We start from the raw sequence: 17,542 nt of genomic DNA, 5'->3' as shown, positions 1-17,542 counted from the left end.
CTAGGGACCTGGGTGCAATTCCGACCTCGGGTGACTGTCTGTGTGGAATCTGCACATTCTTCCAGTGTCTACATGGGTGTCCTCCCACAGTCCAGAGATGTGCAGGTTAGGTGGACTTGCCATACTAAATTGCCCACTGTGTTCAGGGATGCGTAGATTTGGGGGGGGGGGGGGGGGGGTGGTGTGTGACTGGATGGGATGCTCTGAGGGTCTCTGTGGCCTTGTTAGGCTGAACGGCCATTGTTTCCACACTGTTGGGATTCTATGATTCTGTTATTATAACATAATCATAAGCAGTAAGTATATTTGCAGCTTCATTCTACTCATTTACTCACGGTGAGAAAACAGCATTCACTCTTATCATTGTTAGGAAGGGGCACACGGTAAGAAAACACAAAAACCACTAAGAGAACATATGTGAATAAACCAGTCACTCAATCTTTGTTTCAGAGATAATGGGAACTGCAGACACTGGAGAATCCAGGATAATAAAATGTGAGGCTGGATGAACACAGAAGGCCAAGCAGCATCTCAGAAGCACAAAAGCTGACGTTTCGGGCCTAGGCCCTCTCTGATGAAGGGTCTAGGCCCGAAACATCAGCTTTTGTGCTCCCGAGATGCTGCTTGGCCTGCTGTGTTCATCCAGCTTCACAGTTTGTTAACTCAATCTTTGTTGACATTAAACAAAGTGGTCAATTCACACGAGACTCACAGAACAGCAAATATAGATTTATGTGGTGAATCATCAATTTAATGGAATGGAATAAAGACTTGTGACATTCTGAAAGACAGACAAAATGAGAACAAATTCTACCTGATGTCGCAGGCAACCTGAACTAACAAGAATTCTAAAGAAGCTGTTTTCTGTGAGAATGCAAGTATGTGGCAATATTTCTTCTAATGCAAGTATAGAAAAGCAACCAATAAGATTTTAGTTTTACAGATCCAGATAAAAATCAAGTTGAAAGATCTTACTATAGAGCGACGTATGAGTGACAATCTGTTCTTGGCTTTGTTCTCTGCAAACTCCAAGCTGTTGATGTCCTTTAGCCTTGCTCGATACTTGTTCATTTGCTCCACGATAATCAATTCCACACATCTTCAGGAAATGATAAACAAGTTTAAAGAAATATTTTAGGTTATATATACTTCCGGCAAAGGGTTCCACTGGTAGGAAGCCCAGGTTAATGGCTCACCTGCTCCAGAGATGTACTAAAGCATCCTTGAACAGGTTGATAACATAAAAATAATTCTGGAAAAATAATGCAAAACTTTCAGGAAGGTTGGAGTGGGGAATCAACCATTTGTTTTGCAACAGAAACATAACTCACTGATTGAAAAACATGCTTATACGGTCTTCTTCACTGGCCTTCCCTGATGACTAAACCACAACTTTAACTTCTGCAGGAAACAAAAGCTCTGCCAGATTATTTCTAAACTCCCAATTTAATTTGAAATTGCATTCTCTGACCCTTATTTCCTCTTTATTAGTCAATTCTCTTCAAGGTATCTTTTTGCCCCACTACTACTTACCTATCTCCTCCTAAAGATGTAGAAGAAACTGAATTGCCAATGAGGTTCATAATATTGGCAAACTGAAAAATAAACTCAATTTGGCTATCTCACTAAATCTTTCAATTTCAATGACTAAAAAAGAAAAATTCTGCTTTCAAAACAGACTATTGTTTACTTTCTTCAGACGATATCATGATCTTAGGGAAGATAATAGTCTCGTACTTATCACTAGACTATTGGCCATGCTAAATTGCCCATAATGTTCAGGGATGTGTAGATTAGGTGGTTATAAGCGGGTGGGTCTGGGTAGGATGCTCTGAGGGTCGGTGTGGACTTGTTGGGCCGAAGGGTCTGTTTCCACACTGTAGAGGTTCTATGGATTAATCCAGAGACCCATGTAATGCTCTGGGAGGCCTGGTTCAAATCCTGCCATGGCAGATGATGGAATTTGAATTCAATAATGATCTGGAAATAAGAATCTAATGATGGCCACGAAACCATTGTCAGGAAAAACCTATCTGGTTTACTAATGTCCTTTAGGGAAGGAAGTCTGCCATCGTTAGCTGGTCTGGACTACATGTGACTCCAGACTCTCAGCAATGTGGCCGACTCTTAATTGCCTTTTTGGCAATTAGAGGTAGGCAATAAATGCTAGCCTAGTCAACAATACTTTCATCTCATGAATGAATAAAAATATTAATTTAGTACTTCGGCCTTCAGAGTTTCTGCATCCAATGTCTGAGATTAAAAAGAACACTTGTGAGGTCATGTATTGAAAATTGTTATGACTTAAACTTTCTGTAGTTTGAGAAATGCGGTTTAACTGGTACGATCTTGATCTGAGGCAATTGGCTCCATTGGTAACTTTCTTACCTTCACAACAGGAAAATTACAAGTCTAATCATTTAAAACAGAAACAGCAAACAAGCATTGTAGGAAGGAAGGCCTCACTGATTTGCACTTACAGTTGACTTCATTGCATTTCTCAAACTTATAAAGCAGATTGTACACATGGGAATTACTTGATATAATCAACATCAATATAGTGGTAAAACTGGAACTATTATCCTATATGAATGCAGGAACAATCTGCTTGACGTGAGATTTAACAAAAATAGCACTACGTCATCTACCAACATAACGGGTCAACTTGTGCTATTGTTACAACAAAAAATTCCACCAAATCTGTTTTCATGGCCCCAGCTTTGTACCATTATGACCCTTTTTAAAAAAATGTGCCAGAGGAATCATTAAGAAACAAAAGCATACTTACGCAGTGGTTTTTGAAATATCCTGTACGCTTTGTAATGGGTCAGTGGTGTCTGGGCATCGAAGAATACATGGAGCAAAGACAATAGCCAGTGCATTTGAGGACATCCGGTTGGTTTCTTCTTGCAGTGCAATTCTGAAAATGGAGGGATTAAGTTGGGTGAATGAGGGAGTAGAGAGAAACAATTATGAGAACCAGTCAATTCTGCAAATATAAAAAAATGCTGAGAATACACAGAAGGTCTTGCTGCAGTCCTAGCGACGGGGAATCTTCAAATACAAAACACACTTTTTGCAACTGAGCAAAATGAGCAATTTATAGGAAAGATTTTCATGCAGGTTTCTAAGGAAGTTCTCAAATCAAAGCTATGGGTTTTCTGCTATAACACGTGTTCTGATAACGGTGAATTGGCTATAACCCAACTGATGAATAGGGGAATGCTATTTCTAAAACGTGAACTTGTGGTGGCTATAATGCGATTCCAACAGTGTATGGGTCAACATCACGATTGTTCTGCAGGATTTGTCCCAAGCATGAACAATGCTGGCGCTGAAAGAGTTTCCACGCCAGCATCACGTCTTCTCCAGGGGTGTACTTTTGCTCAAGCAAGAGAGGTTGGATGATGGGACAATTTTTTTTTTACCTTATTGTTGATGTTTTGGAAAATGTTTTCGTAAAGTACGGCAGAAAAAAAATTGGATTTTGAGATTCTCCTCATCCTGGATGATGTGCCGTCAGCCTTTCATCATTGGTGAGCTTTTTGAAAACAGCAAAGTGCTGTTTCTACGCCCAAAACACAACCTCTCTCCTTCAACCCATGGACCATGGTGCAACAGCTGCTTTTAAAGTTTATTATTTAAGAGGCTGTTTGCAGCCACTGACGGGATTAAGGGCAGTGTTCTTCAAGTTTGGAAGAGTTTTAACATCGAAAATGTATTTGACACTATCACGGAGACCTGGGGTGATGTCAATTAGGGCTGCTTGTGTGCAGTTTGGCGAAAGCTTCTCCCAGATATTTTTCAAGATTTTAAAACATTTGGTCCATCAGAGGAACTCTCAAGAATCAATGAACAATGTGTTGATCTTGCAAAGCAAGTTGGGTTTGAAGAAGTGGAGAATGAGGATGTCAAAGAGCTGCTTGAGTCCTATTGTACAGACCTCGGTACAACTGATCTACAACATCTTGTCGCTGAGGGGGAAGTGGAAGCTGGTGATGAGCATGTTGTTGTCCAGGATGCAGCACCATGACAGCTTTCCACTTCGTGTTTTGTCTTCCACCCCGAGGGAAGCTGTTGCAACCCTTACAGGACAACAATTACATTGCAGAATGCAGCAGGATAGCATATTCTACAATAAGATCTTATTTGGCACCTATGAACAGCTTTTTCATGAAAGATGAAAAAGGGCAAAGGAGCAAAAACTGGAAGCCTTTTTTAAGCCAACCCTCAAGAAACGGTCAGAAGACAATGAACCACAGCCATCCACCCTGGAGTAACTATTTTTTTGCCCTAACCCTGCAACCACAACTGCACCTGAAGGTGATGGTGGTGACGATGATGATGACGATGACAACGACGACCCTCAGTCTTCGCATAAACAACAGAGCAACCTCAAAACTTCATCCCCAATCAAGTCATTTTGACTTTTTGTTTTACGAGGTAAGGCGTTAAATTTACTCATTTCATGATTAGATATGAATCAAATATTTATTCAAACAGGACTACCCTTTATATTAAGCCTTTGAGGGTTTTTTTTTAACAATTTTGCGTGATACTTTTTTGGTGGCCTGCCCAATACCCTGCTTTTCCCATAGGTCCTGTTATTTTTACATTTCTATTTCAGTTGTATCTCAATAACGCAATGTCGCACAGGAACGCAAATATCATGTTCTAGCAGAACCCCCCACCCCGTACGAGACATTACAATTATTTGTATGAAAAGAGGGACTTGTCACAACACTGTAATGTTCACAGAAAGAAAGGTGCAAAATGTCCTGATTCAATCTGGAAACGCATTTCTATCACGCACATGAGTTTGGATTGCAATCCATCATTCTACACATTGCAACTTTCAATAACAAAAGCAGAAACTGCTGGAAAATCAACAGGTCTGGCTGCACCTATGGAGTGAAATCAGAATTAATGTTTCGGGTCCAGTGCCCCTTTTTCAGAACTGACTTTCAGTGCTGTTCCCATTTCTGTATAATGATTCCAAAGTGGTCTGCAAAACATTGGAGCTAATGAAAAAGAAATCACACATAAGAAACATCTTGTAAGATCAGGAATTTAACATAATCTGTCCTGCACAACATTTCACTTTTCTCAAACAACAGAAGTTTGACAAGGAATTTTATAGTTTTGTGATGGCTAAGCTGCTCAAGTTTGACAAAAAAAATCATAATTAGGATTTATGAGAAGTATTCTTACCAGCCAAGTTTGGCAAATACTCTTCTGTTACCAGTGCACAACACTCAGCGTATAAAGTCAAAGTACAAATCTAACCTTCTAAAAACGGTGAGGTTGGGGAAAAAAAAACAGTTAAATAACTGAATGATCAACACTGAACTGTCTTGGGGCCAGTGGATTAATTTTAGAAACAACTAACTGAAAGAATGGAAAGGTTGTAACATTTACTACGGATGATCTAACAGAATTTCAGGCAAAATGCTCTTGCTCAGATGTGGATCATTTTTCCTTTAATGAAGGCTTGCCGACATCCAACATGAAGTGAATCTGGAACTTCAAGTATCTACATGATGTCTATGCTTAACCATGCAGAAATAGTAAAATGCCAATCGACCGACCTTCTTCTGCAGAATTACATTTATTTAAAATCGAATGCATCAGTCAAATATTTACCTTACAAGATGAAAGATGAGTCGTTCAAGTGTGTTGATGTGAGTTCGTGACAATTGATCAATTATGGAATATACACCTCTAATTATTTCCTTTCTGTCTGGGAGACCTGCAATTATACAAAATTTTTACATCACTAAACATCACAATTCAATCACATTGTGGCAAATTATATCAAGACTGAATGCTAATCTGAAACTCTGGTCAACGACATTTACTTCTTTTTTGGAATGCTTAATCACAGAACAAGAAAGCTCAAAGTTGCATTATTGTTCTGTAGTGAATCAGCTTGTTAGCTAACGGAGGAGTAGGGTTGTTAAAATTAGGCTCAGCACAGAGATGAAAATAAGTTACAATTCCCATCAATATGTACACAAAAGAACTGTGGATGCTGACAATGTGAAACAGAAACAGAGTGCTGGAGAAACATTGCAGGTGACAATTCTGTTGAGAGAAAAACAGTTGATGTTTCGAGTCCAAAGACCCTATGTCGGAACAGTTCTCATGACAGGAATGACATATTGAGGTGAAACACAAGAGGACTGTATATTCTGATAAAGCTATATCCCAGCAGACACAAGCCCTTTAATGAAGACGAGACAGAAGGTGAGTGACAAAACATTAGATGGATTAATTATATCTGATCTACAGGGCAACACAGACTGAAGCATACTGAAAGACAGCAGTTGCATGTTTTGAACATTTATTATAATTTTCAAGCCAGCCTTAACCATTTTTAAATGCAATTGAGACTGCAACATTTACTTTTTGATGAGATGGCTTGATAAGATCATGTTACAAAGTACCACATTTATTTAGTGCCTTATCTCGAAGTGCTTCAAATTCACTGAATTACTTCACATCCAGTAGCTTCCTAGCTATGCAAACATAGCAGTCATTTTAGCACAGCAAGATCTAGCGAGACATGTTCAATTTAATCTACTTCTTGGTAGTGTTGGATAAATCTTGGCCGCGGTATTGGGAGACCTGCCTGACTTTTTAGGACCTGTCTACATTCAGGTTTATTCCTCCAATATTCATCTCAGTGATTTTTTAACCCAATCAGAGAAAAAGTCAAATTTGCTTAGTGCTCGGTCCATCTTACCATATGGTGACCTGCCATTCCCCATTCTTGCTAATGGCTCTTCATTCCACAGTGCATTGACTTCAAAATCTTTTCCTGGTTTACAAATTCTTCCATGACCTCACTTCAACTAAAATATACCTTTATTTCACCAACCTACATTTCTGCTCAGTCCCTTAGCTCTCCAGTTTAATTTGCTGTGCATTTTTGTCGCAACTGAATGTTCTGTCAGAACATCTCAGTACTCCAAAATAGTTTTCCTAAACACCCAGTTAGGAGATTTTATGGAATAGTACCCAACAGCCCCATCTTCAGGCCAGAAGCTCAGGCTTCAAGTTTCCCAAGGAAAGTATATTCATACCATTGCCAAACAAATTGAATTCAAACATGTAACTTCTTCTGATATTTACCAATGGCAGGTGGTAATAGCAACAGATTCCTGGTCAGTCATGTGATGCCTCATTAATATCATGTTAGCAATAAGTGACTTATTTATTTGGGGCTGTATCACAACTCTCAAAAACGCTGCACTGAATTACTCTGAACTCTCTTGGTCTCATAGGCAAACATGACAATCATTTCACAAAGAAATTGGAGCCTATCTTATCACTGTGTGTAGCTTCAGGCTACATTATGCATATATTAACCTATGTTGCCCCAGCAACTCTGAATCCCTGGGGCTTGGTTGGCTGAATTGCTAGTGTGGATGCAATTAATGCCAAGATTGGTCCCAGATTTCTTTCTGCCTTCCCAGCCTTTAAAAAATACATGCAATATTTTCTTCATGAAAAGGTGCAAGCTGATACTTGAGCATGTATAACTCTAATATATCCAAGTCTCACACACTGTCTTAAGTGCCAATGATTGAAAAGCACTGAGGTCACCAGTGATGGCTATCTTTTCGTTGAAAGTGGAAATATGGATGGCTCAGAGTAAAGTGCTTTTTCCACAACAAATTAAAGCTAATGGCAAGAGGAATCACTTTGAATGTTTAATCTTCCCTCTTCTGTCAGACTCATGGTGTTTGGTGGCAGTAATAATGCTCCTGATTTATCAGGACAGAGTTGGTTGTCTGGGGATACTGTTTGATCATGTTTGGGGTGGCACAGTGGCTCAGTGGTTAGCACTGCTGCCTCACAATGCCAGGGAGTCAGGTTCCATTCCAGCCTCCGGTGACTGCCTGTGTGGAGTTTGCACATTGTCTCTGTTTATACATGGGTTTCCTCCAGGTGCTCCAGTTTCCTTCCACAGTCTAAAAATGTACAGGTTCTGTGGATTGGCCATGCTAAATTGCCTATCGTGACAAGGGATGTGTGGATTAGCTATGGGAAATGTAGAGTTATAGGGTAGGGGGTAGTGAGTCTGGGTGGGATGTTCATTGGAGAGTTGATGTGGATTTGTTCGGACAAATGGCTTGTTTCCACACTGTAGGGATTCTATGGATCAGGATTACAGCTTCCAAAATCATCAGATGGAAATGCTCTCCAAAAAGGTCGCACTCCTTTAGTTTAAATCTTGGTAATATGGCCTAAACCCACAACCTTCTGACTCAAAGGAAAGAGAGATTATATTTTACATTAGACCAAAAATATACGTTTCATTGCATACATCAGAAACTGATCACAGCAGCTAAATATGATATTACTAGAAAATGCCAGTCAACAGCTGCATTCTTTGCTTTTCTTCATTTCTTTTGATTGTTACCAAAATGACTGAATCCACTTCGATAATTTACAAATAACTGAAAGGACACAACTCCTGCTTACCCATTGCTCGCAGAACCTCATCATAGAGTTCAAACGTCATCAAAGGGTTAGGGAGGTCCCTCAGCCACTGTTTGAAAACACTGGCAATGACGTGAATGTTATACTCATCCAGATTCATGCTGTTAATATCTGCAAGGAGAAATTTCAGTCAGTACTGAAACAAAAAAACAGCAGGCAGGGTTAAAAGACTCCCAGATAGAAATGGGAATCATCTGCGTCCTGCATTTTAGAAATATATTCTTGACATGTGGGTATCCAAAGACAAGGCCTATATTTCACAAAGATAGTGAGCCTTCCTGAACATGTAATCCACATGGTACCTTAATGTGGAATGTTACAGAATTTTAACCCAGCAATGACTAATAAAAAGTGCACCCCATCTGATCACCAGCAGCATTAGAACATTAGTTATAACTGTTGGTATTATTTATAAAACTCTAGGGTGGAATTATTCATTGAAATCCTAAATTTTGTTTGAATTAGCCTTAAGCTCGTATATTTTAAGCTTACATTTGTCACTGCAAAACAGGTTTCAACTTACTGTGCTGTTGGAACACGTCTAAATACCCAGTCTGGGAGCCTTCCTTACCTGTGTCCAGGCCCTGTTTGAGCTCTTTGATTTTGTTTGTTGATCCAGACTTCCGATAGATTCCTTCAGTATACAAGCCATGCATTTCAATGTAGTTGATCAGTTTCTCCACGACCAATGGAACTGACCTCTCATCACTGGTAAGTCTCGAAACTTCCACTCCAAACTGCCGAGATGATAACTCAGGGTCATACTGCACATCAAAGAGAAGACTATGTAAACCAATTGCAGCCTACAATAATTAACTTCTCCAACACCATACAACTCAAATGTCTCAGCTGGCAAAATGTAACGTCCAGTATGAAGTTAATAATAAACAATAGGGGGCCTCAGTTCCCAGTCTGTAGAGTTAACCATCTGCAGAAGCATCATAATTAGTCTCAAATATTTGGAGATAGGCAGGAAAGCAATAAACAATCTATAGATCCTAATAATTAGGTAGTGTATGAGAACACCTATTTATTACTTTTGGAAATATAAAGTGCAAAGCAAGTTGAACTGCTATAACTGAAATAGCAGGACTGTTGTGGAACTTTAAAGTAAGATCAAGTGCTGCATATTTTTTGAGCTGCGAGATTTGATGTTGTTGTTTGAAGCTACGAGAGCAAGAATTTGAGACAGAATGGCACCATGTTGTTTGAATTTCTAAAAAATTCTGCCTGACAACAGCCCCATTTGGTTGAGCTGCACTGTTAAAAACCTGCGAGTATCACAGGCAGTAGAGGACAGAAAATACAAAGCCTGAAGATGGACAGCATCCATCTCTCCCAAACCCTCCTCTCTTTCCAATTGTTAAGTCAGAAGAGCAAAAAAGCTTAAAAGCAAACATTCTAAAACAATAAAAGATCTCGGGTCAAACTAATAAATTATTGCAACAAAGAAGGACTGCAGTTATGTTTTAGGTAAACGTGCATATTTGGATATGGAGTAAAGACGAAATCGGTGGTACAACTGAATTGACTGCCAGTGCTCACCACTTAACAGTCCATGTGAAATTTAGACAATGGAGTGATCGGCAACCCGTACCCATAGAACTACTAGTTGACAAGTTAGCACTTTCAGACAGGAATGGGGAAAATGAGATTGCTACAGTGGACGGAAAGATCTTTCATTTCACCAAGGTCCACACATTCTGTCCAGATTAGTAGGTGAAACAGAGGCCTACAGGTAGTTCTCCCATAACACAATAGATGCATTCTTGCGTGACCATCTGTTATCCAAACAGCGTGCACTATTCATCAATCATGTTACACCCAATTTGTGTTAACAAAATACGCATAGTAGTAGAACTACATTCAGCTGAAAATATCCAGTTTGATTCAGTTGATATGAATTAGACTCATTCCAATTTAGTTGTGCTTATGGATGAAGTTCCTACTAAATCTGGGCAAAGATTTGACTACATCAGGACTTTTGCCCCCTTAAAACTCTGATCATTCATAAAATGTGTAACAAAGCTTTGTTTTCTTCTACTAGCGATGGCTCTCCATGTGTCAGTTGCCAACACACAGGCAACAGGCTTAAATTAATCTTTTTGTAGAGATGACTATATTCTTGTGACAAAGTAGCATTTCAAAATGGAACATCGCTTGCTGCTGTTTTGATGTAAGTAGAGGAAGTATGTGTTCAGCACTAAATCTAACACTGACAAGTAGGTTATTAATAATCACGAACAACTAATTTATAGCAATGAAAGTTTTACAAATTACACTCAGAAAAAAAGCTATAAAATTCCCAATAAAATCCAGATCAAGATACGAAGCAATATTTTTGCCATAAGCACACTTAACAGATTATCTTTTGCATTTAAATTGCTAAATTCAACACTTCAGTAAAAAGTGAATTACCACAAAAAGCTGCTAATTTTATGGCTGTGCTAAATGGGATTTGGACAATTTTTTTAAAGATTTGGTTGCAGTGAATATGGCATTGAATTGAAACTTGAAATGCCTGCACTGTCTGTAGCGCTGCTTCTTAAAATGCATCTTAGGAAGTAGCATTCCCCATTTCAGCTAAACTATAATACTTGGTCACAACAAAGGAAGGATTCTGCCACTCAACTGTGCATAAATTTAGAGAACATCATCTTTTTATTCTGATGATAGCAGAGACCATTTTTATTTTATATCAACTTGCTATCAAATTTCATCCAAAATCCAAATAGCTACTAGTTTCATTTACTCATATTAGTGAAGATGGAATATAGATGGTAGAACACCACACTCCCAGATTTCCATTCAGCACTATGCCTTGAACTCAACTTCTCAACAGCCAAAAACTTTCCAGATTACGTGCAGCCTAAGGATGAACATATTTTCAACAAATGACAACAAATATTTCCGATTACTTCAGAAGCCAAACCTTTATGCACCAGGTCAAATATTTTCAAAACTGCATCAAGTCAGCATTGGCTGGTGGGAGACACGTGTTAGAGTTCGAAATTTACACAAACTGAATCAAAATTGTCTCATCTAATTTCAGCAGATGGTGGAATTTGAATTCAATAAAAATCTGGAATTAAGATTCCAATCATGACCATGAATCATTGTCAATTGCCCTGTGATTCACTGATATGTCGGTGAGCATTCTCTTGTAAAGTCTGATAAAAAGGAATGGTTTAAAACTGCAAAGCTTCCACTCACAGAACACTACTCAAAAAGAATTTGAAACTCTGCTAATTCAAGATACCTTACCTTTTTGGAGCATTTGTTAGTAGTTTTCAAGCAGCACTTTCTATGGCAAGCGTATCTACATACTGAGAGAGAAGTGGAGAAGTATATACAATATATATAACATATATGAACATATACAAAGACATTTTTATCTAAACTTAATTTTGAAAGATGTAATTCATTTGACCAGCCTGGGTAAAGTGCACAAGTGCTGTAACATTCTGATCATTAACATTTGATAAGACCTTTATCCCATTAGTTGACATGGATTCATAGAAATTAAGCTGGATACAATAAATAATTAAACGGCATCGATGAAAAGCTGGCAGGTGAAACTGCATCATTAGTATTGAGAGTATTAAAACATCAGTAACTGGGAAGAACAATGCAACTGTGATTAATTCTGGGGGCAAAATTATTTACAAAATATATTAATAATTTGGATGACAGAAGTGAATGCACCATCGCTGAATTTTGTCGATGTCACAAAAATAGGTGGGAAAGCAAGCGGCGACAGTGACACAGAATTCCACAGAGGAATATAGACAGTCTAAGTGGCTGGGTAAAAACTTGGCAGATGGAATATAATGAGGGAGAAAGCAAGATTTTTCACTTGGACAGGAAGAATAGAAGAGCTTTAAGTGGAGAAAGACTGCAGAGGAATTTGGGAGTCTTTGTTCATAAATCACAAAAAGTTAGCATCTAAATTCAACAGTTAATTGGGAAGACAAATGGGCTGTTTCCCTAACAGATAGCTTGTTAAAAGAATTGTGACAAAGTGTTACTGAAACCATACAAAGCACTAGTTAAGTCACATCTGGAATTTTGTGAAGTGTTTGTGGTCCCCTTACCTAAGGACAGATACATTGACATTGGAGGCAGTCCAGAGGAGGTTCACTAGGTTAATACCAGATACAGAGGAATTTTCTTACGAGGAAAGATTGAGTATGTTGTACTTGTACTTAATGGAATTTAGAAGAATGAGAAGGACCTTACTGAAACATACAAGATTCTCAGAGGGCTTGACAGGGAAGATGTGGAGAGTTCCCTTGCCCTTGTGGGACAGTTTAGGACCAAAGAGCATAATCTCAAAGTAAAGGGTCACCAACTTAGGATAGCAATGAAGAAGATTTTTTTTTCTCTCAAAGTGTATTTGTGGGCGGTTTTTTTACTGCAGAGGTTTAGATGCTCAGTTATTAAATATATCCATAAGATAGATTTTCATCAGTAAAGAAATTAAAAATCTTGGCAAAAAAGCAGGAAAATGGAGTTGAGAGTTATCAGATCAGCCATGATCTAACTGAATGGTGGAACAGACCCAAATGACCTAATTCTGCTCCTATGTCTTACGACAGTAGGCTACGGAAGTGGACAGAACAAGTGGTCTCATGGCAGACAATTAGATACATTTTGAGGAAAAAGGCAGACCAGGAATGTGACAAGTATCAGGCATACTATGAGGAAGTGTGAATTTATTTAAAAAGTAAAGATTTCTTAGAAGCAAAAGTCTTTGGTCTGCTCTTTAATTCTGATGCAACATTGTAGGAACTTACACTTGCAGACACAGGCTCTGTCCATCATCCAGATAAGGGAGGAACAGCATTCACAGTAGGTGGGAATACTGTACTGCGTAGATTTGAAAATATGACCATTGTATTCCTCCACCTGTAATCAGACATATTTGGCCCATAAAAATCATTCTTATATTGAGAGACAGCAATTAAATGCTATTCAAAAAATTGCATACATCCTTTCCATTATCTCAAAAGAAAATTATTTCCTGTACTCGAATGCTGGGATGCTTCAGTACAATAGGCACTCTTAAGCATTAAAGTAGACATCACATTTCTAATATTTCAACATAAATTGAACCCAACATTAAATCAGAATAAAAATATACTGAAATTCAATGTAAGTATAAAATAGAAATACAAGGCAGCCAATCATCAATAATCCTTGCACATGTTTTGAGTTCCACATATCCGTATGCTCTTGATAAGCTCTGATTGTGTTGCCATCAAGAATCTACCTATCTCAGTCTTAAAAACCTTTTACAGTTTGCATCAGTGACTTAAAGGAATCTAACATAAAAGTAAAGATGCTACGGTTTGGCTGTAAGGGTCATTAGTAAGAAGCACATCTCAAGCACTGTAGTTTTTTTCTCTATTAAAGGAAGGAGCAAATACATTGAAGGTGGTTCGGTGGTAGTTTGAGATGTTCAACGTCTCTGCTTACATAACTTTTTGACACAGAGTTCCAAGTCACAGAAATTTATAAGAAAAAAGTTCTCACATTGGTTCTAACAAAGTGACTCCTAATTTAAAAACGGTGCTCCAAGTCTGGACTGACCCACACGGAAGCATCCTGTCAATGACAACCTTATCATGACTATTCAGGATCTTATATACTTCAATCAACTTACACCTCGCTCTTCTAAATTCTAATGGAAACCAGTCCAGCTTGTCAAATCTATTCTCATGTGACAGCTGCTCCGCCCGGGTAGTAGTCGAGCAAACTACCAACAAACCACCTTCAATGCAATTGCTCCTTCCTTTAATAAAGAGACGAAAACTACCCTGTTTGAGATGTGGTTCGTACAGCCGAACCACAGCATCTTTACTTTTATGTTAGATTCCTTTAAGTCACTGATGCAAACTGTAAAAGGCTGAGGTCCCAGTGGGGTTCCACTTATGATATCCCATCAACCAGACAAGAATTTATTTATGCATACACTACTTTCAGCCAATCTTCCACCAATGTTAATATGCTACCTGCTACACTGTGAACATACATTTTCCATAATTGTCTTTGATGTGGCATCTCATCAAATGTCTTCTGAAATCCAAGAACAGCACATCTTCAGTGCATGCCCAGCACATGGGCTACTTCTTCAGAATCTAATAAATTGGTTAAGCATGATTTCCTTCCTCCACGCTGTATCTTCTCAATTATCTACAGCCTTTAAATGGCCAGCTGTGACCTAATCAAAGAATGATTCTAACACCTCCTATGACAGATATAAACTAGTTGGCTTCTGGTTCTGTTATCTGCCTTCCTTTCCTTTTTGAACAGGAATATTTGCTACTCTGCAGTCTGGTGGAACTTTTCCTAAATATACAGATTTAGAAGGTCCAAGATTAACAGGTAAATGAGTTACAAGAAGAGTTCATGAGATTTTTTGCAAGACATTTATTCAGTCACAAATTGGGTGTCAACTCTAGATGTCAGTCTAGAAGTGAGACAGTATATTTAAAACAGTAATGGTGTAAATATCAAATGCAATGTTTTGAGTAAATAGAATCACTGCAGCTCAGGAATATTATAAATCTGAAGCTTTACTGTTAGCATTTCTGACTACTCTAAAGCTATTTAAATAACTTAACATCTCTTAACAAGGCTGCTTAAAGAACCAAGTGGGTTTATGGAAAGTATAGAGAGTAATAAGTGTCCTGAATTTACATGGAAATGTAACTGATATTTCAAAAATACCATTATCATTCAAACTAGACTCGAGTTTTTGATGCTACCACAACAAAGTGAATTTTCCCCACTTGCTATCATTATAGTTCCTTGGAGCTGCTACAGCTTTTGCTTTTCCTTTTCAAGAAAAAAGTCAACTGATAAGGTAGCACAATACAAAAAAAGTAACCAGACCAAGGCCCCAAAAACAAAGTGAAGTATTGCGGTATATGAAGGATAATTCTAACTGAAGGGTAAAAGTTGCCTGAATCTGAAGTGTATGGAGGAAAACAGCTAAACTCATGCTGGAAATAGGTGCAACTGGAGGGCATTCATTGATTAACGGAACACAAAGGGTTTAGTGAAACTGACAAAGAAAGTGACCAGGAGTCAGGCAATACTTAATTACTTACAATGTCGGTTTCTTTCTTCCGTCTCTTCTTCCTTTCGATTTTTTGCACCTGAGAAACAGAATCGAATTCTTATGTGAGTGAATGTGCCAATACACCCACGCCCATGTTTCTTAGCAACAGGTAGTCAGGAAATCACACAATCTAGAATGTAAAACTGAACATGTACTTCACTGATAGAATTAACAAATCTGATCAATCGAGGGCTTTCTATCATTCTTCTGTTTCCACAAACTTCTTTCCTCTTGAACAGCTAAGCTCGAAGTTGGTTTCCTCAAATGCCAGCAGTATTTCAAGTAGTTATTCAACTCATTACAGTCCAGACAGTGTTGGCAGACTAAAGAATTATGATGAGAATTACAAATGAGTTGAAACCTGTCCTCAAACAATATCCATAGGAGGGGCCAGTGGATTGCAAGCAGCAGAATTCCTGGATGATTTCACCACAACACACTAACATCATCACAGTTTATCTCATCTAACTCAGCACACGTAAACATAACATTGAATGGTGTCTATGCCAACTAAGCCATTTAAGGGAGATGTAATTTTGATTTCAGAGCCTTTCTGAAATCCCAACAATCCAAATAGGGAGTTTTCCACACAGTCCTTAACATTGACTCTGGACCTCATGAAGTCTCATAGTTTCAGGCTAAACATAGCCAAAGAAACCTCCTGCTGATTATCACGTACTGCCCTTCCTTGGCTGATGAATCAGCACTCCTCCAAGTTGAGAAATACTTTGAGGAAGCACCGAGGGTGGCAAAAGCGCAAAATGTACTCTGGGTAGGGATTTAATGCCCACCACAAAGTGTGGCTCGGCAATAACTTTTGGGCGGCATTGTGGCTCGGTGATTAGCACTGCAGTCTCACAGCACCAGGGACCCGGGTTCGATTCCAGCCTTAGGCGACTGTCTGTGTGGAGTTTGCACATTCTCCCAGTGTCTGCGTGGGTTTCCTCCAGGTGCTCCGGTTTTCTCCCACAGTCCAAAGATGTGCAGGCTAGGTGGATCGGCCGTGCTAAATTGCCCGTAGTGTTCAGGGGTGTGTGGGTTATGGGGGGTGGGTCTGGGTGGGATGCTTCAAGGGGCGGTGTGGACTTGTTGGGCCAAAGGGCCTGTTTCAACACTGTAGGGAATCTAATATCTAATAACTCTACTAATTGAGCGAGTTCAGTCCTAAAGTGCATAAATGCTAAACTGGGTCTATGACAGGTGGTGAGGGAATGAACAAAAGAGAGAAATATACTTAACCTCATCTTACCAATCTGTCCATGTAAGTCCTCTAATGTACTGAATGGCACTACCACTGAAGTAAATGGGACAGACTTCAAACAGATCTAGCAACTCAAAGACTTGGCATCCATGAGGCCCTATAGGCCATCAAGAGCAGCAGAACAGTACTCCAGCACAATCTGCTACCTGATGGCCTGCCATATCCCCCACTCAATTATTACCATCAAGCCAGATTCAATGGAGAATGCTGGAAGGCATGCCAGGAGCAGCATGCGTACCTAAAAATGAGGTGTCAACCTGGTGCAACTACTAAACAGAACTACTTGCATGCCAAACAGCAGAAGCAGCAAGTGATAGAGAGAGCAATCCCTCAATCAACAGATCAGGTCTAAGTTCTGCAGTCCTGCCACATCCAGTTGCAAATAGTGGTGGATAACTAAACAACTCACTGAGGAGCAGGTTCAGATAAACCTCACAATCCTTAAAGATAGAAGAGCCCTAATGCAAAAGATAAGGCTGAAGCATTCACAGCAATCTTTAGGCATAAGTGCCAAATGAATGATCCAGCTCAGCCTCCTCTAGTGGTCCCCTGCATTACAGTCTTCACACAATGCAAGCGATGTCAAGAAAACAGTTAAATACACTGGATACTGCCAAGACTCTGGGCCTGATAGAATTCTGGCAATA

General features: G+C 39.1%; 1 protein-coding gene across 8 annotated transcripts in view; it reads right to left on the bottom strand.

Moving 5' to 3' along the window:
- Positions 1–17,542, bottom strand: part of myo9aa (myosin IXAa) — a 318,790-nt gene that overhangs the window by 14,505 nt on the left and 286,743 nt on the right. For all 8 annotated transcript variants that reach the window (XM_059640175.1, XM_059640177.1, XM_059640182.1 and 5 more), the window contains 8 exons: positions 15,624–15,671; positions 13,305–13,416; positions 11,773–11,834; positions 9,080–9,272; positions 8,491–8,619; positions 5,644–5,749; positions 2,789–2,920; positions 976–1,099 (listed from right to left, as the gene is read on the bottom strand). In XM_059640175.1, coding sequence (XP_059496158.1) covers positions 976–1,099; positions 2,789–2,920; positions 5,644–5,749; positions 8,491–8,619; positions 9,080–9,272; positions 11,773–11,834; positions 13,305–13,416; positions 15,624–15,671 — 906 coding nt within the window. The remainder of the gene's footprint in view (positions 1–975; positions 1,100–2,788; positions 2,921–5,643; positions 5,750–8,490; positions 8,620–9,079; positions 9,273–11,772; positions 11,835–13,304; positions 13,417–15,623; positions 15,672–17,542) is intronic.

The sequence above is a fragment of the Stegostoma tigrinum genome, chromosome 36 (genome assembly GCF_030684315.1).
Source record: "Stegostoma tigrinum isolate sSteTig4 chromosome 36, sSteTig4.hap1, whole genome shotgun sequence".
Taxonomy (NCBI): Eukaryota; Metazoa; Chordata; class Chondrichthyes; order Orectolobiformes; family Stegostomatidae; genus Stegostoma; species Stegostoma tigrinum.
This window is presented reverse-complemented; position numbering and strand designations above follow the sequence as displayed.